The sequence below is a fragment of the Procambarus clarkii genome, chromosome 40, assembly GCF_040958095.1.
Source record: "Procambarus clarkii isolate CNS0578487 chromosome 40, FALCON_Pclarkii_2.0, whole genome shotgun sequence".
In the NCBI taxonomy this organism is placed as follows: Eukaryota; Metazoa; Arthropoda; class Malacostraca; order Decapoda; family Cambaridae; genus Procambarus; species Procambarus clarkii.
In genome coordinates this window covers 21,638,336-21,663,899 of record NC_091189.1, presented here as the reverse complement: position 1 = coordinate 21,663,899, position 25,564 = coordinate 21,638,336, and the positions used below count along the sequence as shown (strand labels likewise).

Here is a 25,564-nt window from a genome sequence, read left to right as displayed (position 1 = left end):
TTTCGGCATGGCTGGTCCGAGTGCTGGGTCTGCCATGGCACCCCATTTCGTGTCGCATTCCGTGTAGTGAGGGTCCTGTATCTCTGCTACATCACTCGGGGTGTCAGGTAGAATTTCCTTAACCAGGTCATCTGATGCTGAGGAGGAAGACAGGAAGGCTGGGACAGCAATTTGGGTGGCGGTGCGGACACCCAAGCCACCAAGCCTAACAGGAAGAGTGGCTTGTTTCCACTGGCATTCGTTGAGGGAGAGGTTAACAACTTTTTCCAACATGGTCTTCAGTAAGAGGTCATACTCTTCAAGCTTTCTGTTGTCGTAAGATGGGGCGCACCTCAGAAAGTAGGTTAGCCTCGGAAGGGATAGACATTTGGTGAGGAGATAAAAAGCATCGTGGGCATCGATGTCACCTATTCTGTCTTCCATCCTCCTAAGGTCTGCGATTTTCTTGTCAAGGATCTCCTCAATGACATTAGACCCGAGGGGGGCTCCAAGGAGGGTGCTGTTCTTGGCCCTAATGACATGGGCTCCAGGCAAGGCAGACCTTATTCTAGCTACGATGTCTGGGTTGGAGGAAACTACTTCACACTTGGAAGGGTTCAGGACGAGACCCAGGCTTACTTCTTGCTCCCTTATTTTCCTGATATCTGCCAAGAGGTGGTCTACGGTGCCAGCTATAGTGCCATCATCCAAAAACCAGATGTTGAACTCGCTGGACAAGCTTTCGGTGATTTCTTTTAAGACTAAGCAGAAGAGAAGGGGAGCAAGAGGATCACCTTGCTCAACACCTTCACATGATCTGATTTCATGTTCACCAAAGAGCAGTTTTTACTCACCACTGTAGCACGACAGTATGAACGGGTAGAGAGGCCAGAAATGGCGATGTACGGCACAAAGTACTGCATCTCTTTTGACCATGTTGAAGGCATTCTTAAAGTCCAGTTTGAGCAGGGCCTTTTCATCAGAAATGTGTATGTATGCTCGTGCTGCATGGGCAGCCGCTTCACAGCCTTGGGGGATTCCAAATCCTAGCTGGATTGGTTTCAGCAATTCAGCCACTTGCTGGCTGACAACCCTCGTAGCAGCCTTGGCAATCAGGTGTCGGAGAGTGTTGCCAACAGCGATTGGCCTGATTCCTTCATCCTTCTTTTTGAGAGCACAGAGGGAGGCACCAAAAAAGAGGGGCCTGATGACCTTGGGTATATCACCAGCCAGGCACATGTTGACATACCTTGTGAGTTCCATAAGATCTTGTGCAGCATCACCAACCACAGGATTTAACATTTGCTTGATGTGTTGAGGTTTTAACCCTGTAAAAGCCACCTGCTGACCCAGGTGGAAAAGAAAGGCTGCTTTGTAGACCTCAAATTCACCAACGGTTAATGGGTCTGAAATGGTGTCGGCTGATGGCGGAATGATGATGTCGCCATGAGGGGCTTTGGGTGGGTGCTTGCTTTGCAGGGCTCGTGCTGTGGCTGAGTTTCGAGGAGCAATTTTCTCGTCACTAGGTGAGGGCTCTTAATAGCACTTGTGGTATTTCCCTCTTCAATTTTCTTGGTGATTTGTGCTCTAATTTTGTACATTTCCGGTATGTTGTTGTTACCATTTCTGCGGTGGGTGTGTTTTGCTCGGAGAGGCAGGCGAACTAGGTTATCCCCCCTTGGGCATTCATTTATCACCCTCAGGACCGAGGAAGCAAGTGATTTGTCCCTCCTTGGAGGGATGGTGAGGCATACATTGGCAAACAGAAGGACATACATACATAACATATATATATATATATATATACAATGGGGCCTCGACTTACGATGCTAATCCGTTCCCAGAGACAGATCGCAAGTTGAAGCGATTTTTCCCATAAGAAATAAAGGGATTTTGAATTGATCCGTTCCCCACTTTTCAAAATATTAACATATAAATACATTTTTATACTGAATACAATGTTTTTTCTAACTACAATACAGTACCGAAGTTTATCTTACCTCATGGAAGGCTCTTGATGGCATATGGAAGATGGTGATGGGGGGGGGGGGGGGGGGGGGGGGGGAGGAGGAGAGTTTTACTGTTTGGAAGGGGAGTCCCCTTCCATTATCACATCATTCAGTGATGTTTCTCTGGGGTACTCTCTCTCCTACGTTTTTGCCTGAATACCACTAGGACCTGGTTGTGGTTAAATTTATTTATATAAATAAATATATAAAATGGGCAATGGGCACACATCTAAATCCAGAATCCCTTCATGTATCAGTGGCCCTCTGCATTGGTGCCCCCAATTCACATTGAATACAAGTGTATTTGTAACAGGGTGAAAGCTGACCAATATGGACTGCATGGGTTGCATTGTGGAAGCACAAAGGGCTAGCATGCAAGACACAACGAGGTCAATGACTTCATCATGAGGAACCTTGCCTCAGCTCAGTGTTCAGCAGAGAGAACCTCGCATCCTAGGGGACCAAAACCCGGATGACTCCGCACTTCACCCTGATGGCATCACTATACCCTTGGAAAAGGGGCAAACAGTTGGTGTGGGACTACACACATGTATCCACCCCTGGCTGACACCTATGTACACTATGGTGGTGAATAAGCAGGTGGGTGGCCAACCACAGGGAAATAGCAAAATCAGCCAACTACAGGCGATTGGAAGGTCAATACACCTTTGTTCCCATAGCATCTGAGACGCATGGCCCCTCGGGTAAGAGTGCATTGGGTTTTCTCAAGAAATTGGGCTCCAGGCTCATTCATGTCACCAGAGACCCAAGGGCTGCCAGTTTTTTGTTTCAGCACCTCGGTGGCAATCCAGAGGGAAAAGGCCTGCTGCATCCTCGATTCCTGTCCGGAAGCAGAGGAGCTTCAAGAGATGCATAACCTCTAAGAACTTTTTTGTATCAACCAATGTACAGTGGGGCTTTGATTTACAATGGTAATCCGTTCCCAGACATATCGTAAGTCGAAACGATTTTTCCCATAAGAAATAAAGGGAATTGAATTAATCCGTTCCACACCCCCAAAAATATTAATATTGACTGATGCCAGAAAGTTATTCATATCCATTCAGCCTGGATACCTCCAGGGAGCCTCCAGGACTCGCCCAGAAAATGGGGTTTTCATTACGTTCAACGCTGTTTTTTTATGCAATAGTATTTTCTTATATTACATTTGTTATTAGTGTCTAATCATATGTTTCTAGGCTACTACTGGCTGTGGTGGGAGGAAGTTACAGAAGTCGAGGGCATTGACAGGATTTCCAATCCCATCCGATACTCGTATGAAGACTTTGCCGATGTCGACCACCGGCTAAAGCTTCACTGTGAAGTTCTTCTCTTCCATGAACCAGGAGAACAACTCATAGGGCTTGTTAAGGTAAGAATCAATTTGTGAATTAACCCTTAAACTACACAACACTTCATATGACGTATTGAGTAACTGACGCAAAAGTGCGCACCCTTTCATATGACATTTTGGAGTACTGCGCAAGATTTAAACGGCCCGCGGCTACACAGGGTTCACATCATCTTCCTCAGGGCTCTTGTAAACAGACTCCATTTAAAAAAAAAAATCGTGGACAACATTCTCGGGTGTGAAAGCCTCAGTACCGAGTGACCTACCAAGGCTGGTGCACGCAGCATGAGCTCACAGCACTGCTGTTCAGCTTGTGACCATAGCATCGCCTAAAAATGTCAAAAATATATGTAACTGATATTATTTAGCGCTGATTGTATTACAGAAGACCCCTGACTGATAAAAATGACCAGGATTCTGATAATAAGAGGATTGTTGTGATAATTTGTGCTGTGCTATGGAAGGAGTAATGTTGAGCGTGGAAGGGCTGTAACGTAGTCTGCCAAATCTGTGTGGCCACCTGTTGCTGTCTGCACTTACTATACCAGCTTAGTGGTTTGTTATGGTAAATAAAACATGCAGATACTTATATATAGCGTCTATATATTGAATAAAAGCAAAAACAGTATGGTGGGAGAATGTTGGCGAGTGAGGTGAGGTGAGGTGACAAACACAAATGTAGATACTTATATATAACATGTATATATATATAGTGTAATAACAACAAAAGGAGTGTTGGGAGAAGCCATTTTGGTGAAGGAAGTGGCATCATCTGCATGACTTGTCATGGTATGTTTGGGTGCCCACTATGCTCTTTGGGCACTATAAAAGCTTAGTTGAACAATTATGGTGAACAAAACATGTAGATACTAATATATAATGTGTGTGTGTGTATATAGTGTAATAACACCACAAACAGTATACTTGAAGGAAGAATGTCGGTGCATCTTGCCTTGAACCAGTGAGGGAGAGAGGGAGCATCAGTTGTGTGTGGCCACCTGTGTATATAGTGTAATAGCCTGTGTATACCTGTATACCTTTGTAACCTGTGTATATAGTATAATAACAGCAAAACTATTGTTTTATGAACATAATTGAATCACTAATATGATCACAATACTTTTGAGTATAGTGATGATTCACACATTTTATTACATATATAAATATATCACACAACACACTTTTGAATAATATTACTGTAAAAAAAATTAGAAGAAATCATTCAGAGACATTGAAATAATTAGGTAATAATATCTTTATGGCAACTCACGCCTAACAGCTCGAGTGGAGCAGACACCCCCCGAAGATTGCTTTGTCAACGCCTCTTTCTGGGGAGAGCTTCGTCGGCTCCAGGAGCTATCTGGGATGATACGCTAGTGTCAGACTTTGGCATCAGTCATGTGTATGGAGTTCTGTGGGCTTACCAGGGACCACGAGCCAGAACCTACCCCCCTCAGAAGAGGCACGGGGTTCAATGGCCTATAGAAACCCCCATGTGGTTGGAAGCATTCTTTGTCTGCCACCAACCTGGTCAGGCACCCAGAAAGGTAAGCATCCCAAAACAAACCCCTATTCTGGTGAAAATTGCTACAAAAAGCAGAACAAGTGGAGAACTCCCCGAACAGAAACGAGCAAACTAGTATGACGTCACACATTGCCGCGTCACTGTCTGCACAGCTCCCCCCTCCCCGGGAGGGAAAAGGGGGAGCCACAGACCCCTGCGCCGGCATTCCCTCTCTCAGTTCTGAGGCTGATACTATAGGCAACGGTTGTGTGTGATGACTGTCTTCTAGGTGGTGCGTGAGCCAGGAGTGATTCTCCAGTACTCAGGCTGCATGCACCTAGGGCTTCCTTCCCTAGGTGCCCTGTAAGTACTGTGCTTGGGGCCACCTTCCACAAGTTCCTTGGGTTCTGCCCCTGCTAGGCCGTTTACTGCTTGGTTTTCGGTCGCCCTTTGTGTGCTAGTGTTTTCTGTCTCCCTTGTTCGCCTTAGGGTAAGGGGCAGTTTGCACTAGTAGGGGCGCGGGGTACTGCCGGCTCTGTTCCACCTGGGCAAGCTGTCCTCTTGCGGGGTTTTCTTCTTTTTGCCTGCCTGCCTGTTTGGGGGGGGGGTCTGGCTTGGTTCTTGCCCCCTGTGTACTGAGTACTCGTCCTTCTTCTGGTAGTTCCCCCTGCTAGGACCCCATGAGTGTACTTGTCCCGGGGATTCAGTTCTTAGAAAGTTATTTAGTAGACTTTGGCGCCGGTTAGCAGTACCCTGCCTGGGCTTCCCTGAGCATGAGTTCCATCTCGAGACCCTGGGAATACCCATGGGCATGCGTGGGTCCGATGGATATGACCCTGGAGTTCTCCCTCGCTTTGTGCGAGTTCAAGGGTTGCTCTGTCCCCTTGTCTCAAAGTGATTCTCCCTGTTTTTGCCTCCGTCTGCTGCCTGTGGGGTCGGTGGCACCTTCGGCCCGGAGTCCTGTGAGTTTTGTTGCTTGTTTGTGACTCGGTTACCCAGTCTTATGCTGACTATGCGGGTGCAGGCAGCATGGGCATTGCATGTAAAGTTCAGGTGGTGGCAACGCACTAGGTGATTTTCTCCCTGGAAGCCCCGAGGCTGCCCCGGCTTTTTCGTGTGAGGCTGGGGCTTTGGGGGGACGGCTCGGCCCCGGGGCCTGCCATGTGGGTTCCTGGGGCTGGAAAGGGGCTGACTTGGGGGAGTCCTCGGACCCCGTTGGACCACGCCGGGGTTTTCTACCCTCTGAGCGGGGCTTGCAGTTACGGGGAGTTGAGTGTTTCCTTTCCCCCCCTCCTCTACGCACGAGTTGTTGAGCGTCGGCCCCTCCCTGGGTTCGGTTCCTTGTCCCCTTGGGTCCGTCAGTTCCATCCTGTCGGTGGGTCCTCTTCTCCGTTTACTCGCCCTTCTTCTTTGGGACCTGACTACTCCGTTATGTTCCCCTCTTCTCGGGGTTCTGCATGACTTTTGGTCTCGGGTGCTCCTGTGCATTATGTGCCTTCAATGATTTGTGCTTGCTTCTGTGTGTTCTCGAAGGTTCGGGAAGGTTTTCGCATCTTCTCGTATTATTGGAACATCTGTCGTCTTCCGGTGTTGCTTCCCTCCAGTCCTTTCTAGGGCTTGTTGGTCCTCTTCTGTGCTTCTTCTTGGTTTTCGGTCCTGTCTCGTTCTTTTGTATTTGTATTCTTCACATTGTGTCATGACACCTTCGTGCCTACGTTCTGCAGGTGAGCTTATGTGGTCTGGTGTCTCTTTCAGCCAGACACTGGTTCGTGGTTTTTGCGTACGAATATAAGACCATAAGGTCACAGGTGACTGCAGAAGGTCTATTTCCCCATACGAGGCAGCTCCTATTTCTACCCATCCAGTTCCACTCATATTCATGTCCAACCCATGCTTGAGTCAATCAAAGGGCCCTACCTCCGCTATGTTACGAGGTAAGATGATGGAGGCGAATGTTATATGGTAAATGTTACACTGTGTTAGGATGTTATGAGGTGACATTTTGCTGCAGTTATGATACTGGAGATGCATTTTGGGGATTAGTTGTGGCATTTTGTTTGGCCCTTGCGTGCTTCTTCCTGGGGCCTTCCTTGTTCGTCTGTGTTGTTTGTCTCACGGTGAGTCACAGCCCCGTTTTTCGTGGTCTTATCTGGGTCACTCATTCCTTGCCCGTCTTGCAGTGCCTGGCTTAGCCCTTCCATATACAATGGATTCTCTGTACTCGCCAAGTTGTACTTGCGGGGGTTGAGCTTTGGCTCTTTAGTCCCGCCTCTCACCTGACATCTACATGGCCTCTGTACTTACCTAGTTGTGTTTGCAGAGGTTGAGCTCTGGCTCTTTGGTCCCGCCTCTCGCCTGTCTATCGGCTCATGTACGGGTTCCTGAGCCTACAGGGCTCTATCATATCTACACTTGAGGCTGTGTATGGAGTCAGCCTCCACCACATCACTTCCTCATGCATGCCGGTTGTCTCCTACTCTGACACTGACATACTTCTTTCTAATGCGGTCGGCCGAGCGGACAGCACGCTGGACTTGTGATCCTGTGGTCCTGGGTTCAATCCCAGGCGCCGGCGAGAAACATTGGGCAGAGTTTCTTTCACCCTATACTCATGTTACCTAGCAGTAAAATAGGTACCTGGGTGTTAGTCAGCTGTCACGGGCTGCTTCCTGGGGGTGGAGGCCTGGTCGAGGACCGGGCCGCGGGGACACTAAAAAGCCCCGAAATCATCTCAAGATAACCTCAAGAATGTCTCTACGGCTCATTTGGGCACTCGCTTTCTACCTGTGTTCCCTAGTGTGTGTGCCCCTTGTTTTAGTATGTCTTGATCTACCCTATCAATTCCTTTGAGAATCTTGTATGTTATGATCGTGTTCCCTCTAGCTCTTCTGTCTCCCAGTGACGTGGGGTTTTGTTCCCCTATTCTCTCCTCGTAGCTCGTAGCCCTCGGTTCGGGTGCTAGTCAGGTGGCAAACCTTTGCACCTTTACCAGTTTCGTCTTGTGTTGGGACGTGTCCGACAACTCTGTGTTGTTGGTGTGACTTGTTGTGACATGACCAGCAGCTCTGAGTGTTGTTGGTCATCTCCCTTACGTTCCCGTTTGCTGCCTACCTTCTAAATTCATCATCATCTTTCTTCTACACTTTTTTCCCTAGCCGCTGGGGTTGGTCTTCTGGTCTTTTTCTTGTGTTTTTCCGTTTTTCTCATTTTATCCTACAGATTGTTGTGTTTTATATGTGCCTTTTGGCTCTCCTATTGCCAGGTTTGGGTTCCTGGTTTCCTGGCTTACCCTGCCAGTTGGCATTTTCGAGGTCTCGCGGTGTCTCGTCTCTTTAGTCTCTCACTTCGGAACCTTTACATCTCCGATGTCCTGGCAAGTTCGCTGGTGTTGGGGAGTTTTCTGTACAGCAAACGTTCCATCTCCTTCCTTGCCGGCTTGGGTTTCCGGCTCTGCTTGCTCAGTGATCGCACCCAGGATCTTCCCGCGGCTCCGCCTCTTCCTAGGCTCGATCAGTCCATGGCGGGGCTGGTTTGGTTCTGCCTTGAGTCTATCACCATCTGTTGGTGGTCTGGTGGCTTCGTTGATGGTGTCCCACCTGCGTGCTTCTTCTTAGCAGCGGTGTGGGGTTTTTTGGCGGTCCTTCCTTTTTCTTTCTGTCCCTTCTTCGGTTTGCTAGGTTTTGTTGGCGTGTCTGTCTTTCTCTTGTGGAGGTTTTGGGGCCGTCATCTTGCCACATACTGTCGAATTGTCTTGTGCAGCGCTGGCGGAGCCGTTCTGGGTTGCTTCGGTTTTGGAGATGCCTCTGCACCGCTTCGTGAGCTGTCTCTGGTGTGGTTCACCTCCAGCCTGCTCTTGCGCCGCTTGAGCAGTCTTGGTTCTTGGATTGCGTGCTCTTTTCTCTTCTCGGTTTGTTGTGGCCCCTTTGGTTCTGAGTTTTTCTGAAGCTCTTTTTTATTTTTTTTTGGCGTTGGCCTCTAAGGGTCGGGTTGGTGTACTTCGTGCCCTCCTTCGGCTCCTGGGTTTCGGCTCTTTTGGTTCTCCTGATGGGTTTGTGGGCTTGCAGCTGTCTCCTTCTTTTCTGGCGACGACTGACTTGGCTGCTTTCCGGAGGGGTCCTTGGGTTGTTTGATGCTTGGTTGGTCTGGTCGTGAGTTCATTGTGTGTTGTATTCGCTTGCAGCACTTTGCCGTGCTTGGTGTGCTGTGGCTGCCGTGGCCGGGGTCACGCTTTAGGTTGTTCCGGGTTCCCTGTTCCAGGATGTGGTTCCCTCGGGTCGTCCGTGGGGGTGGTTCGTTCCTGCCAGCCTGCTGTCTGTCCCTGTGCCCATGTCATTCGTTGGTTGGCTCTCCGTTCCTTCGTTAATGTTCCTGGGCCTTGTCGGGCCTGTGTGGCCTTGGGTTGGCGGTTGCAGTTTTGTCTTCACTTTGCGTTGGGGGTGTGTGCAACTTCCGCCTACTGGATTAGGTCCCCCTTGTTTTCGTCTTTGGGTAGGTAGATCCGGAGAGCCAACGGGGCTCCCCCCAGAAAACAAGCGTTGAATGTAATGAAATGCCATTTTCTTGGTGAGATCTGGAGGCTCCCCGGCAACCCTCCCTCTCCCAGGTTGGCAGTTTTTTTGCGTGTTTTGATGTCCAGCCTCAGAATTGAGAGGTGGAATGCCGGTGCGGCGACATGTGACTTCATACTACGTAGTTTGCTCGTTTCTGTTTGGGTTGTTCTATCCACTTGTTTGTCTTTTTGTAGCAATTTTCACTAGAATAGGGGTTGGTTTTGGGACGCTTACCTTTACCTTTCTGGGTGCCTGACCCGGTCGATGGCAGACATAGAATGCTTCCAACCACATGGGGGTTTCTATAGGCCATTGCTCCCCATGCCTCTTCTGAGGGGGCCAGGTTCTGGCTCGTAGTCCCCGGTAGGCCCACAGAACTCCATACACATGACTGATGCCAAAGTCTGACATTATCATATCAGCCCAGATAGCTTCAGGGAGCCTCCAGGTCTTGCCCAGAAAATGGCGTTTCATTACATTCAATGCTTTTTTTTTTTTTTTTTTTTTTTTTTTTTTTTGGCCAGACTTCCCCGCTCTATTGCAGCCAAAATATACCACCTATGATTTTTTTTAATATTTTTCCCGTGATCAGGGAACATAAATGAAATTTTTTATAAGACCTTTATTTCTTTTATTTTTTTTTGTGCCTGTGGGTGTTGAAGGCCTAATACCCCAGAGCAGCTTAGGGATTAAGTAAAAAATTTGGCTTCGGAAATTTCTAGGATATGAAGTATTTATTTTTGATGTACGTGTAGTATTCCAAAAGCCACCAGATCACATTTTATCCTGACTGGCTCACAGGCATTGTTCACCAGGCTGTGTACAATTTGACAAGCATAAAATTTTAAGTGGATTTTCCTAAACATAAGTGTACAAACCCATGCAACCCACTTAATTTATTGAGGATGATACTCATTAGTATAAGGAAGTATCAATATTACTGTGCTTTCAATTTCACTAAAGTGCACTAAATTTCTCTAAAAGTAATTTTGATGCTGTGTTTGATACCATCAAAATTTTAGTGCATTTGTGGGAATGGATTGGTTTCATAGGCATGATTCACAAGAGATGTCTCAGAAAGTTTACAGTCCCTGTGACGAAGTGGTAACACACACACCCTGTGCTTTGCGAGCAATTTGGCCTGGGTTTGTATCTTGGCTGGGGAGGATTGACTAGGCACCAATCCTTAACTATATGCCTCTGTTCACCCAGCAGTGAATGGGTACTTGATTGTTAAATGATTTGGTGGGTTGTATTCAAAGGAAAATTAAGATTAGGGACCTGCCCAAAATGCTATGCATATCAGTGGCTTTACAAGAATGTAAAAACTCTTGTATATATAAATGAAGTAAAATAAAATAAAAAATAAATAAAAATAAATAAAAAAAGGTTCTGCACCCAATGTTCATCTATGATGGCAGTGTGATTATCATTCCAGGCTAGTCATCAAATGATAACTTGAAATCTCTAACTACTGTGTGTCGTAAAAACACACTTGATTCGCAGGTATCAAGTTAGATGGAGATACAGTGCATTCTATTTCACTTGGTTTATAACAGCAACTCTGTACATAATGATGAGTTTACTTGTAAATCCTATACAGTATTTTCTACCTTCAGTCCAAGAGTATGCAACTTTGCCCTTACTGAAGAGTTAGTGTAGTTCATAAAACAGAAAACTTAAACCTGAACAACTAGGTACAATCCTAATTTTTCTGTGGGGAGCCCCTATGGCTCCCTGGAGCTTATTGGGCTAATGTATGTTATATTAGACCGGGACATTAGCTAAGGAGTTCAGACCACCAGGTCGGCCGGGGATGGAGTCTGTCCGTCCGTCGGGCTCACAGCACGGTTCGGGAGTTCGTGGCTGTCTGGTTTGCGCTTCGGAGGGTTTGGGTCACTCGGTGCCCTACCATTCGGCTCCGTTCGGACTGTTCTCTGGCGGTTCTTGCTGGAACCACAGGGTTTCTGTTAGGTGTTGACCTTTGGGGTTGGTTCCTTAGAGTGGCTCATTTGCTGGATTCTCGGGGTTTGGCTAACCGTGAGGTTCATGTCCAGGGTGTGTCCTGCGTCCTGGTGGACAGCAGTTAATTCCTCTGTTGGCCAGTCATCGCCGACTCGTTTTGTTGGCTCTGCCAGACTTATGGACTCCTGGCCATGGACGTCTTCGAGTTGGCATGGTCTAGGCGTCGCCCATTTTATGTGGCGCCCTTACCCACCTGCGAGGCGTTCACGGTGGATGCTTTTCGGCAGGACTGGTTGAGGTGGGGGGTACCTGTTCCTCTTCTCCCGGCCCAGCTGTTGCTTCGGGTTCTGGCTCAGTTGCAGCCCATCCCACGAGAGCAGTCCTTATGGTTTCTTGGTGACCAGCCCAGCTTTTTCAGACGCTGCTTGATAGGTGTCCGAACCCGGGGTGTTTTCCTGCGGCTCCGCCTCTTTCGGCAGGTCGGATCGGTCCTGTACGTGACTGGTTCGGCCTTCTCCTCGGCTCTTTGCGTCTGATATTTTGACGTGGGTATCACCATCTCTGTGGTGTTCAGGTGACTTTGTTGACGGTGTCCCACCTGCGAGCTTCGTCTTGGCGACAGTATGACGTTCCTGGTGTTTCTATGCACTTTTTTCTTGCTTTTCATAGGATGTCGTATCTTTCGCATCGGGTTGTCGTATCTTTTTTTCAGTTTTCAGGACTACAGTTATTTGATGTTTTTACTGTTGCCTCGTTTTATGCGGCGCTGGCGGAGCCGCTCCGGCTTGCGTTTGGGGTAGACTTCACATCTGCCCCGTTTCGTACGCTTTCTCGTGTTTTGTTTCACCTCCGGCCAGCTCATGCGTCGCCTGAGCCGTCTTGGTCCTTGATCAGGGTGCCTTCTTATCTTCTTAGTTTGTGGTAGCCCCTTCGGTTCAGGTTTCTGCTCTTTGGTACTGGTGGTAGATTTGTACGTGTGCAGCCTTTCTCCGTCCTGGCGACAGTCGAGACGGCTGCTTTCCGGAGGGGTTCTTGGGTTATTGCTGCTTGTTGGTTTGGCCGGGGGTGCGTCCTGTGTTGTCCGGTTATGCTTCTTGCCGTTACCTGCGTACCATGTCTGGGGATGCGCTGTGGCTGATCCGGTTCCCCTTGTTCCCTGTTTTCAGGGCTCGGATCTCCCAGGTCGTATGCAGAGTGTTTCAGACGTTCCAGGCTGCGGTCTGTCTTTGCGTCCGTGCTGTTCAGACGTTTGCAGCTTTTGCTGCTGTATTGGTGACGTCTAGGGCTCATTTCTGGCGCAGGGATTTGTGGGTCGCACAGGTTCTTGGCCACCCATTCTTTATGCACGTCTGCTCCTGTGCCTTCTTGTTGTCTTGGGTTGCAGGTTGCAACCTGTTGTCTCGGCTTCACATTGCGGAGTTTGTGGCGGCCGCCTCCCGGTTTAGCCCTTTCTTTACCTTCTCTTTGGGTATGAAGCTCCAGGGAGCCGTAGGGGCTCCCCACAGAAAACCAGCGTTGAATGTAATGAAACGCCATTTTCTGGGTGAGCCCCGGAAGCTCCCTGGCAACCCTTCCTCCCACCAGTCGGCATTTTTTTTTCGCATTGGTTGAAGCTTAGCTTCCACACTGAAGCTTGGCAGCCGGTGCGGTAGGTCCGGGGCTTCCCCTTCCCCCTCTCGCAGGGAGGGCTGCGCGGACAATCGGCGCGGCAGTAAAGTGTGATGTTTGCTTGTTTGCTTGTTTCCTTGTGATTGTAGGGAGTTTCTACTTCTTTGTTCGTTTTTTTGTTTTAGTTTTTTACCATGTGGGGTTTGTTTTGTTATGCCTACCTTTTTGGGTGCCTAACCCTGGTCGATGGCAGATAAGGAAAACCCCAATCACAAAGGGGTTTTCCAGGGCCATTGCTTCCTGAAGCCTCTCTGAAGGGGCCAGGTTCTGGCGCTGGTCCCTGGTAGGTCTGAACTCCTTAGCTAATGTCCCGGTCTAATATAACATACATTAGTCCGATAAGCTCCAGGGAGCTTCCGGGGCTCACCCAGAAAATGGCGTTTCATTACATTCAACACTAGTATTTTTTTAGTGTATTGTGTACTTGTCACATAATTAAACCAAACAAATTTTCAACACTATTGAATGTACAGTACAATACATACTGAATGTCCAGTACAATACATTCTGAATGCACAGTACAATACATATCTCACATTGAACTTGATGTACCAGTGAATATGAAGAACAAAATGTAATTAACATTTTATGATTACCAATAATGTAGATTTATAATTTGTTATTATCTGACAAAATACAATGCGCAAATGTATAAAGCTGTGAACTGCTTTGTTCATAGCTTAAAGATATTTAATGATACTAAATAGTAAAGCAGATTGGATGAATTGGGTTATTTTGAATATAATTAACCTTCATTTTCAAAACTGTTCTCTCGTCTGCTTTGGGCAGATGCCTCTTGACTGTATCCCATCTTTCTTTAGTACATTGCTTTTTCTTGGTGTTTATATATCAGTTGAGTGGCTGTGAAACATCTGTTTTTGACTTACTGTACATGTAGAAGACAGAATTAGTGTTTACTGAATGACCTTCAGAGAATCATAGAACAGTATGAACCCTGTTATGCTGTGCTTCAGAGTTATCGCCTCTGGTTTGACCCCTTGTGCTAAGGTATTAAATAAAAGTTTGTTATAATTTCTATATGTGATCTGCACACATGTGATACCGTGTGCTTCAAATTGTTTGTTACTGTATTTTGTGGGGCTAAAAAATGTTTTAGTGGTGTCTCAAGATACCTGTATATTTTAAGCACATACTGTATACAGTGGTACCTCCATTTTCGAACTTAATCCGTTCCCATAGACGGTTCGAAAACTGAAAATTTGAAAACCTAAATGAATTTTTCCGTAAGAAATAATGTAAACTGAATCAATCCATTTCACACCCCCAAAAATATTAACTTAAAAATACATTTTATACATACTACTACTGCACTTATAATTTGTACTACAGTACTTAAAAGTATACCTTGCCTTTATTGGGGACTCTTGTTGGCGTATGGAAGACGGTGAGGAAGTGGGTAGGAGGAGAGGTGTTAGTGTTAGTAATGGAAGGGAAGTCCCCTTCCATTATAACAGCAGTGATGACATTTCTGGGGTACTCTCTCCTACGTTTTGCAGGCATACCACGAGGACCTGGTTGTGGCTCACTACTTGCTCGTCTTACTAAGAATCTGTCTATAGACATTTTTTTTTCCCCGACGTTTTAACACTTGTCTGTAGTGAGACATTACATTATCTCACTATGAATGATCTCTTGTTTTTCCTCTATTGTCATCCTCACAACTGTTTTCTTATGTTGAACTTTACCACCGACTTTCTTAGAACCCATGGCGTGATATATGCAGGTAATAAGAATTTTTGTGTTCAGAAACCAAAAAAACACACAAAAACAATGAAATTCTTCACAAAGAATTCTAGCACGGTCATCACTAGGCGGGAGACACAGGTAAACTGAAACGCACCACATGCTCGGTCGGCTCATTCATGTATCAACAAACCTCAAGCACCGGGGCAAACCTTGAGTACCGAATCAAATTTTTTTGAAGAAATTGAGCTCGAGAACCGAAAAATTAAAAAATCGAGGTTCCAATGTACTGTTTATGAGGGTGATTATTAGGACTTTCCCAGTGTACAATATTCTGTGTATCTTGATGTTTCATAGCTTTTTGTTGACGTCTAAATCACAGATTATATTCCACAGTAATCAGCATAGTCAGGTCGCAACCATATGGTCCTGGGTTCCATTTGCAGGTAGAAAGGGATGTGTGGAAATGTTTCCTTACACCTAGCAGTAAATAGGTAATTGGGAGTTAGGCAACTATTCTGGATTGTATCCTGAGGAAGGTCATTCATTGACCTAGAGCAGGGGCAACTAACCTTTTTTAGAGCATGTGACTAAATTGGCAACAATTTTCTAAAAAAAAAAAAAAAAAAATTGAGGGTCAGTGGAGAAGAAATGCTTGAAAGCATTAATATAGAACTTGGTTTAGTCGACCAATAAATGAGCATGCATGCCAACAAAATAGTTACGCATATTACATTTGGCACGCATGCCATTGGTTCACCAGCCCCAGCAGTTTTCAATAGTCTTAACAGACTTCTTATCCGCCAACAATGAGAAGCTGAGATATTCTTCAGTAGCAACAGGATTACACCCTTTGAATGCTTTTATGCAATTGAATCATTATTTAATATCATATTATCTGTTAATCATGCCTTTTACTTTTATCAGTTATTATATTTTCCCATAACAGGCTGTGTTGTTGGTGAAGGGAGGCAGGAGAGAGTTCCAGGGTCTTCTTGTTATCTCAAACAAGAAAGTGTACATATTGGAAATCATTGCTCAAGAAGAGTAAGTATAATAAGTTTATATATTTTAAAACTACTATCCTGTTCCATCAGTGAGTAGTATCAAGTTAAATATTGCGTTAAATACATAAAGTATTATCTTACTCCTCTACAGTATTACTAGTTGTATTCCTCACAAGAATAGATATTTTTGTTAAATCTTTTTATTTGGAAGTAGTAATGGATTGTTTTAGGACTCACTGAAGAAAGATAATTATAAATGCACAATAAAATTTCAAGAATGTGATGTATCTGAGAAAATAGTGAGGAGTTGAGAGATGCAGGTTCTATCCCATCATATGCTTCAATATTTTCTCAGATATATCACATATGGTGATCAGTCCCTCTTTTATTTTCTCACTCATCCCTTCTCTTCTCCCCTTTTTCGTTTTCATGTAAGCTCACTACAGATGCAGACACTGACTAGTATAAATTATAGTTTAAGTACAGTTGTTATAAATGATGACAATAGTGTTGTTACAAATAAATTTAGCTTAGTCTATGTTATAAATGATGGCAGCACTGGGAATAATTAAATGTTAACTAATACAAATAATTTTTGTATGTTATAGCGACAGTCCTCAAACTTGGCTAGAATTATGTTCCTCGTACAAGTTATCCGATGTGGGTACGATCCACAGTCTCTACCAGCGACAGGGTCTGGCACTCTCTCTAGCTGATACAGTTTTGTTGGTATCACTGGCCGATTCTCATCGAGCAAACTGCTTCTTCAATTTTTTTAGTGGTATGTTGAAAAGCCATTGATCTTAATTATGGAAAGCATATATGTAATCATGTTAAGGCTGGGTGGAAGTAATGTTTAAGAGGGGAATGAATGTATTTGCACATACAGTGGCACCTCGATTAACGAGCGGCTCTATCTGCGAGCATTTCGAGTAACGAGCGAGCCACTCGCAGCAAATTGGTCTCTATTGACGAGCTTCACCTCTATTAATGAGCAAAACCACATGGTGCTTCCTAGCATCTCGTTTTTTTGGGGGGGGGGACGCGAGTCTTATTTTCCTCGGCCTCGCAAATTCTCGGACGCCCCTGACACCAGTATTGATGTTGTATTGCACACGACAAGCATCCCTCTGCATTTATTTGCGCTTTTTTTTTGTGGTTTTGTGACTACAATTTGTAATGCACAATGTCGCCAAAGAAGCTGTTTGCTAAAGATAGTGTTGTCAAGAGGAAGAAAGACAATTACTGTGGATTTGAAGAAGGAAAGTATAGCAAAGCATGAGCGGGGTGTCCGTGTGACTGATCTCACAAGGGAGTATGGCAGGTCCTCATCAACAATTTGCACCATTAGTAAGGGGATTAGGAGGTAAGGGAGGATGCTGCCTTTTTCCAGTGAGATCAGGGAAGTGTTGGGAGTGTTTGAAAAGGTGACCGCATTCTTGGAAAGCATCACCCTGATAAAGCAGTGTGTGGACATGTTTAATGACAATTTGCTGTCTCGTTTTAGGAACATCCTAAAAATAAAGACGAAAGCAATTGTCAATAGATACGTTCTTTGCAAAAGTTAAGAAAAGAGGAGCTAGTGATAGTGAACCACAACCCGGTCCCAGTGGGGTGAAATTCCCAGGGAGAGAGAGCCCGTCTGACTCAGAGGTGGATTCTCCTTCCACACAATAACCTCTCTCCTTCCCACCTCCCCATCGTCTCCCTCAAGCCAGCAACGACTCTTCATAAGGTAAAGTAAACATGAAAACAGTACAAAAAAGACATTTATAATTACATGTGCAGTATTATATTTACATTATGAAATGTCATACTAGTATGGATGTTTTTGGGAGTGGAACGGATTAAATTTATTACCTTTATTTTAAATGGGGAAATTTGTTTCTTAAGACGAGTTTTCCACATAACGAGCTCGGTGCCAGAACGGATTAAACTCTTTAATCGAGATGCCACTGTAATATAGAGGATAACAGTTACAAAGCAGTGAGTTGGTGCTATGTACAACTGCTCAAATATATAAGTGCTTGGTATTTCTGGGGAGAGCCCTTTCGGCTCCCCAGAGCTTATCCAGGCTGATATGGATCTATTAAACTTCAGCATCAGTCAGTGTGAATGGAGTTTTTGGCCTACTGGGAACCATGAGCCAGAACCTGGCCCCCCTTAGAGAGGCACGAGGAGCAATGGCCTATAGAAATGCACATGTGATTTGGTGCATTCTATGTCTGATGACCGGGTCAGGCATCCAGAAAGGTAAGCATCCCAAAACAACCCCCTACTCTGGTTGAAACTACTACTAAAAGTCAAACAAGTGGACAGAACTTCCCCAAAGAAAAACTAGCAAACAAGCATGATGTCACCACGTGCCATGCCACTGTATGTGCAGCCCCCCCCCCCCCCTCCCCAAGAGGGGAAAAGGGGAGCCCTAGACCCCTCACGCCAGCTACCCACACCCCAGTTCTCGATTGATGTGTTTGAGGCTTGGTCATGTGACTACATGACTCCAGCTCCTGTTTCTTGCTCAGTGCTGTGCTTTGTGTTTAGTGCTTCAGGGTGGTGCATGAGCTGAGAGTAATCTTCACAGGTACTCAGGCTGCATGCGCTTAGGGTTCCCTTCCCTAAGTGCCCTGTAAGTACCACCCTTGGGGCTTGGGGTTTTCTTCCACAAGTCACCTTGGGGTCTACCTCTGTTGGTCTTTTGCTGATCGGTAATTGACTGCCCTGAGTGTGCTAGGGCGGTCAATTACCGATCAACAACAGACCAACAGAGGTAGACCCCAAGGTGACTTGTGGAAGAAAACCCCAAGCCCTAAGAGTGGTACTTACAGGGCACTTAGGAAAGGGAACCCTAAGGGAAGGGAATCCTCCTCCCTTGTTTACCTTAGGGAAAGGGATAGTTTGCACTGGTAGGGGCACGGGGTACTGCACAGCTAGTTATCACCCATTATGTCGGCCAGCTCTGTTCTGCCTGGGTACATTGTCCTCTTAAGGGATTTTTCTTTTGTTTTTGTTTATCCTGCCTGGTGGGGGGGTCTGCCTTTGGTTCATTGCCCCCTATCTATATTAGGTATAGATTCCTATCTGTGTTTCTAGGTGCTAGGTCCCCGTGAGTGGGCATGTCCTGGGGGTTCAGCTTTTAGAGGTTTGATTGGTAGACTTAAGTGCCGGTTCGCAGTACCCTGCTTGGGCTTACCTTTAGCGATAACAGTCTAAGGGTCCTGGGAAACCCCGCAGGGGCGCAAAAGGCCCCTCTCGCCTTGTGCGAATTCGAAGGTTGCTCTGTTCCCCCTGTCTCAGGGTGACTCACTGTTTTTGCCTCCATCATGCTACCTGTTGGGTCGGTGACACCAACCACTCTTCGACCCAGAGTCCTGTGAGATTTGTTGCTTGTTTGTGACTCAATTCACCCAGTCCACTGATGACCTTCTCCGGGTGCAGGCAGCTCAGGCGTTGCATGCTAGATTTAGGTTGCTGCAACACGCTAGGTTGATTGCTACCCCGGAAGCCCCAAGGCTGCCCCGTTTTGCTTATAGGGACCCAGGCTTGGGAGTGTTGGTTGCTTCGGCCTTGGTTCAGTCCCCACCCCCTCATTTTTCCCCTGCTATGGTTGTTCATTCTGGTCCCCCTCCATCCCTGCTTCCGGCTCCGAAGTGTTTGTGGGCTTCGGGGTTGGCGCAGGGTTTAGAAGGATCTGAGACTCGGGCAGTTTCGGGGGTTGCCCCTTCCAGGGGGAAGGAGTGGGGCAATGAGGCATTAGAGTCGGTTCCTCCAGCTGTGGCAACAGGGTCTGACTAGTGGGCCCCCTTCCTGCCTGCCTTTCCGGCTGTCCCAGTTTTTTCTTGTGAGGCCGGGGCTTTGGAGGACAACTTGGTCCCCGGTCCTGGTGTGGAAGTTCCCGGAGGTTGTGTGGAAGGGCTGACTTGGGGGTCTTGGGCCCCATTTGACCCCGCTTGGGGGTTGGTACCCTCGGCGCTGGGCTTGTTGTTACAGGGGGAGGGGTTTTCCTATCCCCCCTCCCTGTACGAGTTTGATATGGGTGCGACTCCTCCCTGGGTTCGGTTCCGGGTTCCCTTGGGTTCCTCGGTTCCCTCCTTCCCTGCTATGGTTCATTCTGGTCCCCCTCCGTCCCTGCTTCCGGCTCCGAAGCATTTGTGGGCTTCGGGGTTGGCGCAGTGTTTAGAAGGATCTGAGACTCGGGCAGTTTCGGAGGTTGCCTCTTCCAGGGAAAAGGGGCGGGGCAACGAGGCATTCGAGTCGGTTCCTCCAGCCGTGGCAACAGGGTCTGACTAGTGGGGCCCCCCTTTCCTTTCCTGCCTGCCTTTCCGGCTGCCCTGGTTTTTTCTTGTGAGGCCGGGGCTTTGGAGGACAACTTGGTCCCCGGTCCTGGTGTGGAAGTTCCCGGGGGTTGTGGAGGGGCTGACTTGGGGGCCTTGGGCCCCATTGGACCCCGCCTGGGTTTTCCTACTCTCCGAGTAGGAAAATCTTGGCTTACAAGGAGTGGGGTTTTCTTCTCCCCCTCTGCACACAAGTTGGATTTGGTATCAGCTCCTACCCAGGTTCAGTTCCGTTTCCCTTTGGGTCCATTGGTTCCATCCTTCCAGAGGTTTTCATCTTCCTGCGTCTTGCCTACTGAGGTGCAGGCGGTCATTGCGGCTTACCTCCTGTGCGACCCGGAATATGCCTCAATAATGGATCCTTCGTCTTTCAGGTTTAAGTCTTCATACTGGGTTCGTTATGAGGTTCCGAAGTCGTCCTGGTTAGCGGACTGCCCTTTGTCATTGGATTTTTGAGTACTTTCTGTCGTACCCGCATGCTTGAGGTTGCTCGGTCGAACTGGTCGAGATGGGGTTACCTGTACCTCTTCACCCCTTTTGGATGCACATTGTGTCCAAAATTTAAATTTATTAACATTCCATTTATTATTCGATTATTATGGAACTTGTTTTAAAATGTGCGCCTTTAGATTGCAAACAATTTGATATCAAAATTAACGATGTAGCATGAAAATTGAGGTGAGAAAACTGAAAAGAATACAGTATACACAATTTAATGCGGGTGTTGTGGGTGTGCAGATGGGTGCTCGTTCACGGGTAATGCTTGGCGGATTTTCTGATTTGCTGCATGTAGCACGCCTATTTTTTTCTACCTTATATACATATATCCCTTTAGAGAATTATATCGTGAACAATTTGATACTAAAATGAACGATGTAGCACAAAAATTGAGGCATGAGCGCATGCCAAGCCGTGCAACGTGTTAAGTACCTGTTGCATGACCCAGAGTATGCCACTTTTGAGTTTGAGTCATCTTCTGTCCTTTGGTTGTGGTTTGAGGTTGCAGATTTGCCCTGGCTAGCAGACAATCTTCTGTCTCCCACAGGGCTTGGCACATCTTTTGTCATTCCCACATGCTCTAGTGGCATGAGGTGATGACCATGTTTCATGTGTTTTTGGGTGGCCCTTCTTTTCTGCTGCGCAATTACTACCTGTTTGCTCCTGCTGTTTCTTGCAATGTGGGCTTGGTACAGCTCCATGCTCAAGTGTCTTTACTGATGATGTCCCTCATGGTGAAGCACTTTCAGGCTTACTCGCATCTGGCTTCAGCCATGTGGTTTCTGGCTTTCGTGGAGCTCCACTCTGAGTGGCTCCATGAGGATGTTCAGGCACTCGGCTTTGGGCCTGGTTCAGGTACAGTACTTTGATGTCCATTGTGAACATAATTTTTTTTTCTTTCCTACCTCATCCTTTCTCTCACAATCTTTTTGTGCATGTACATGTGTGTGTACATGTGTATATTCATGTAATTACCTAAGTGTAAGTGTAACACACAAACACAAAGACACCAATTTGTATTTTGGTGTGTGTGTGTTTGGTGTTATGTAACTCGGTTTTAATTATTTTTGGTATTTCCCCATAGAAGTGTTAGATGAGCATGGCATCACTCCCAACATAGCAGAATGCAGCCCTTGCCAGGAAGAAGCCCTGACCCAACTTGTCAGTGAGGCAGCGAAGTGTGCCCGGAAGGAGACAACACCTTCTATTTTTGCTATTGTCTCCTTACTCCTTGGTTTGTATATTATGATATTCAGGCTATCTTATAGAATTCATTATCAAATGTCTTGAAAGAATTTACGTAAGGCTACTAGGGGAGTTCTGACAGGCAACAATGTATTTAAGATATTAATGATATTCTTTATTTGAACTGTAAAATTTTGTATTCCATCATAATTTTAAACCTAATTAAAAATAATAATGCTGTACTTCTACATCGTAATTGGTTTTATGAAGACTATATTTTATGCTATCTTTTCAGAAGGAGGATGCAGCGAGAGTCAGTTTTTAGCTATAAATGAAATTGATCTGGTATTATTCCATGCTAGTCTTGAATGGTACTTGCCTCCAAAGCCAGAGTCAAACCTGAAGGTGAATCTGATACAGAAAATATCTGACATTACAGCCGTGGTAAGTACAAGCTACATAGATCATCATCTACGTCGTCATCAGTATTATTATTAGTACTACAGTAATCAGAGTAATCACACTGTGATGTATCAATGAGAATTTGTATTTTTATTGACATTCACTGACTTTTCAATATTGTCAAGCCGGGCTGTATTGCCACCTCAGGTCATGGGTCACCTCCTGACATTCAATGTTAATATTACATCTCATTTCATAACAGGATTTTAATGTTAATTTGTAAAGGGAATATTAAGGGATTACCCAGTTTTTCCTTATGGTTACTCTGTGTAATTAGGATTAAATGGAAGAGATTACAAACAAGTAGGCTGATTGATTGCAAGTAGATTGATTGATTGATGATTCTCATTGACTCATCACGTTAGTGTGATTACTGTGTATTGAAAGAGGATGTCAGAGGTAGAACATTCCTGGATGATAGAGCCAGAGTGCATGGGGGGGGGGGAAGGTGATTGTGTGAAAATTCTGGTTTGGCTTCAGTGGAAGCCTCAGGAAACCCATGTGAGCTCAATAGAACTCTAGGTGGCAATCCTTTTGACCATGTCATAACCTAGTTGACTAGGGTGTGGGCTGGGAACGTCCACCACATAGGTTTGAACCCTCATCACGGCTCCTACGGATTTTCTCATTAGTAGTAGTATTATTACATAATAATAATAATAAAGCTTAGATGAGATGAATTTTAACTGTACCTACAATATTGGGTATTCAAGGGATTGTGAAGTGAAAAATAATATAAAGTTGAATCTTGTGTAGTTTTAAATTTTAAATTGGAGGCTTTTGATTAAGATTTCAAATGTTGAGATCTTCACATGTCACCTGAACACACATACAAAGATGATAAATATAGGCACATCACAAGAAGAGGTTTCAAGTGCTGTTCTCAGAGAATTAGTATTAGTGCAGTTGCAGTCCTGTTGAGTTTTCCTTTCTAGCCGACTCTATATTTGCTTGGTTATCCTCCCTAAATGTTAGGTCGTCAGATATCATTATTCCCAGATCGTTTTTTTTTTTCTTTCCTACTATAGGTAGATCTGATTATCTTGTAACCTGTATTTCAGTTAAGGTCTATTTTTTTCCATATCTGAGTGCCAGGAATTTATCACTGTTAAATCATCATATTATTTTCTGCTGCCCAATTTAAAAGTTTATTAATATCAGCCTTTAGTTTTTCAGTGTCTTCTGCAAAAGTAATTTCTATGCTGATTTTTGTGTCATTTGCAAAAGATGACACAAAAGGTGACATCAAGCTGTGACTTGTATTTTCTGCTTATATCTGACATGAGAATAAGAAAAAGTAGTGGTGCAAGGACTGTACCCTGAGGTACAGAGCTTTTCACTGTGCTTTTACTTGATTTTGTTAGATTGACTGTTACTCTTTGTATACTATTTAACAGGAAATTGAATATCCATTGCTCTGCTTTACCTGTTATTCCTAATGATCTCATTTTATGGGGTATCACTCTATGGTCACATTTGATAAATGCCTTTGCAAAGTCAGTGTATACCATCTGCATTTTGTTGCTATTCTAAGGTTTGTGATTTTGTCATAGTGGTCGAGTAGCTGCGAAAGGCATGATCTTCTTGCTCTAAATCCATGTTCACTTGGGTTGTGAAGGTCATTGTGCTCCATAAAACTGGAGATCTGACTACTGATCACTCAAAAAGTTTTTTTGTGTGTGACAGTGTGACTGGTCTATAATTTTTAGCCAATACTTTGCTCCCTCCCTTGGATAGGGATACTATATTTGCTGATTTAAATTCTTTTGGTATCTCCCCAGTGTCCAAACCTTTTCTCCACACTACACTGAATATTCGTGCTACTGGCCCTTTACATTTCTTCATAAATGTAAAAATTCACGAGTCTGTATTGAGGGCCGAGTGCATTGGCATGTTAATTTCTCTTTCAAAATCTGCAGTGCCCATATTGATATCGGTTACATTGTTCGGGGTTTGGGTATCATTCATTAAGACGTTGTTTATTAATAAATTGAATCAAGATCTTCAATATTCATGTTGTTGCAGATGATGAGTCACAATAACATGGCTGAAGATATGAAAACTAAACCACACACCAGAAGATGAGGAGACGACGATGTTTCAGTCCGTCCTGGACCATTATTACAATCGACTTGATAATGGTCCAGGACGAACTGAAACATTGTCGTCTCCTCATCTTCTGGTGTATAGTTTAATTTTCATTCATGTTGTTAATTGGGGTACTAAACATAGCCTCATACTGAATTTTTAGGATTTCACTAATTTCCTAATCTGCCCCTGTATAAACCTTCACTTGTAAGTATAGGTCCAATGCTGGTATTGGTTTTTTTATTTTGATTTTGCATGTGAAGAAATATATATATATATTTTTTTTTATTTTTTGTATGGCTTTGTTCCAACTTCATCTCTTCAGCCTGGTATGATTACTTCAGCTTCTGATCGACAGCATTTCTATAATATGTAAACAGTTTTTTCTTTGGAATAGTTGTGTCTGCTTGAGCATTTTCCCCCTTCTTCTGTATATTGTCACTGAAGAGATAAAGCTACTTAGAGGAACTACACACAATAAAGGCAGTAAAGCCAGACCATGTATTACCATGGTTGCTGAGGGATTCTTATCTGCTAAGTGGGATTTGTAATGATACGCTGAAGAATGAAGAACACGAGGAGATCTGGGATTCTAAATGGTAATAATATTACCATTTAGAATATTGGTAATATTCTAAATGGTAATATTATTACCATTTAGCCGGGAAGAAACCCCCCCCCCCCCCTGGTTCCCTAGGAGAACCAACAATTCAGACATAGGGGTAGCAAGTGGAAGAAGTCGCCTGAATATAATGCTCAACCGCAGAGGCCTCAAAATCAAAGGACATAAAGGGGAAGACAACCAAAAAACCAGGGCTCAAGCAGATTCCAAGGAGGAAACGAGAACCGCCTGTCGACATGCGAAACACTCAGCAAAAAAACGCAGCAACTCCTCCCGTAGGATCGGCACAAACTGCTTCAAAAGAGGAGATGACGCACGAGCAGCCGAGACTAAGGCGCCAGACCCAGGAACGGCCCCTAAGCACCTCTACATCCTCCACAAGCCAATTTGAAGATAGCTCCAGGAGGGAAAAGAAACGCAGGACCGAAGCTAAAAAGACATGAGCGCACAAGTTCTCAGCCACAAGTGCAGCCGACAGGGAAGGAATCTGCACATGAAGCTGAAACATACTAATATCCCGCAAAAGGGCAGGAGCAAAAAGTCACTCATTAAGATGCTCAAAATCGCCCCCAGGTAAACCTGGACCACCTTGAGGTTACCTTGAGGTGATTCCGGGACTTGGTGACCCCGCGGCCCGG

At 45.4% G+C, this 25,564-nt stretch overlaps 1 protein-coding gene across 2 annotated transcripts in view; it reads left to right on the top strand.

Moving 5' to 3' along the window:
• Window positions 1-3,187: 3,187 nt before the first annotated feature.
• The window catches only part of LOC138349885 (serine/threonine-protein kinase 11-interacting protein-like), a gene marked incomplete at its 5' end in the record, with an annotated part of 63,789 nt that continues 41,412 nt past the window's right edge, over window positions 3,188-25,564 (top strand). For both annotated transcript variants that reach the window (XM_069338818.1, XM_069338819.1), the window contains 5 exon segments: window positions 3,188-3,360; window positions 15,680-15,777; window positions 16,346-16,518; window positions 21,654-21,803; window positions 22,050-22,198. In XM_069338818.1, coding sequence (XP_069194919.1) covers window positions 3,188-3,360; window positions 15,680-15,777; window positions 16,346-16,518; window positions 21,654-21,803; window positions 22,050-22,198 — 743 coding nt within the window.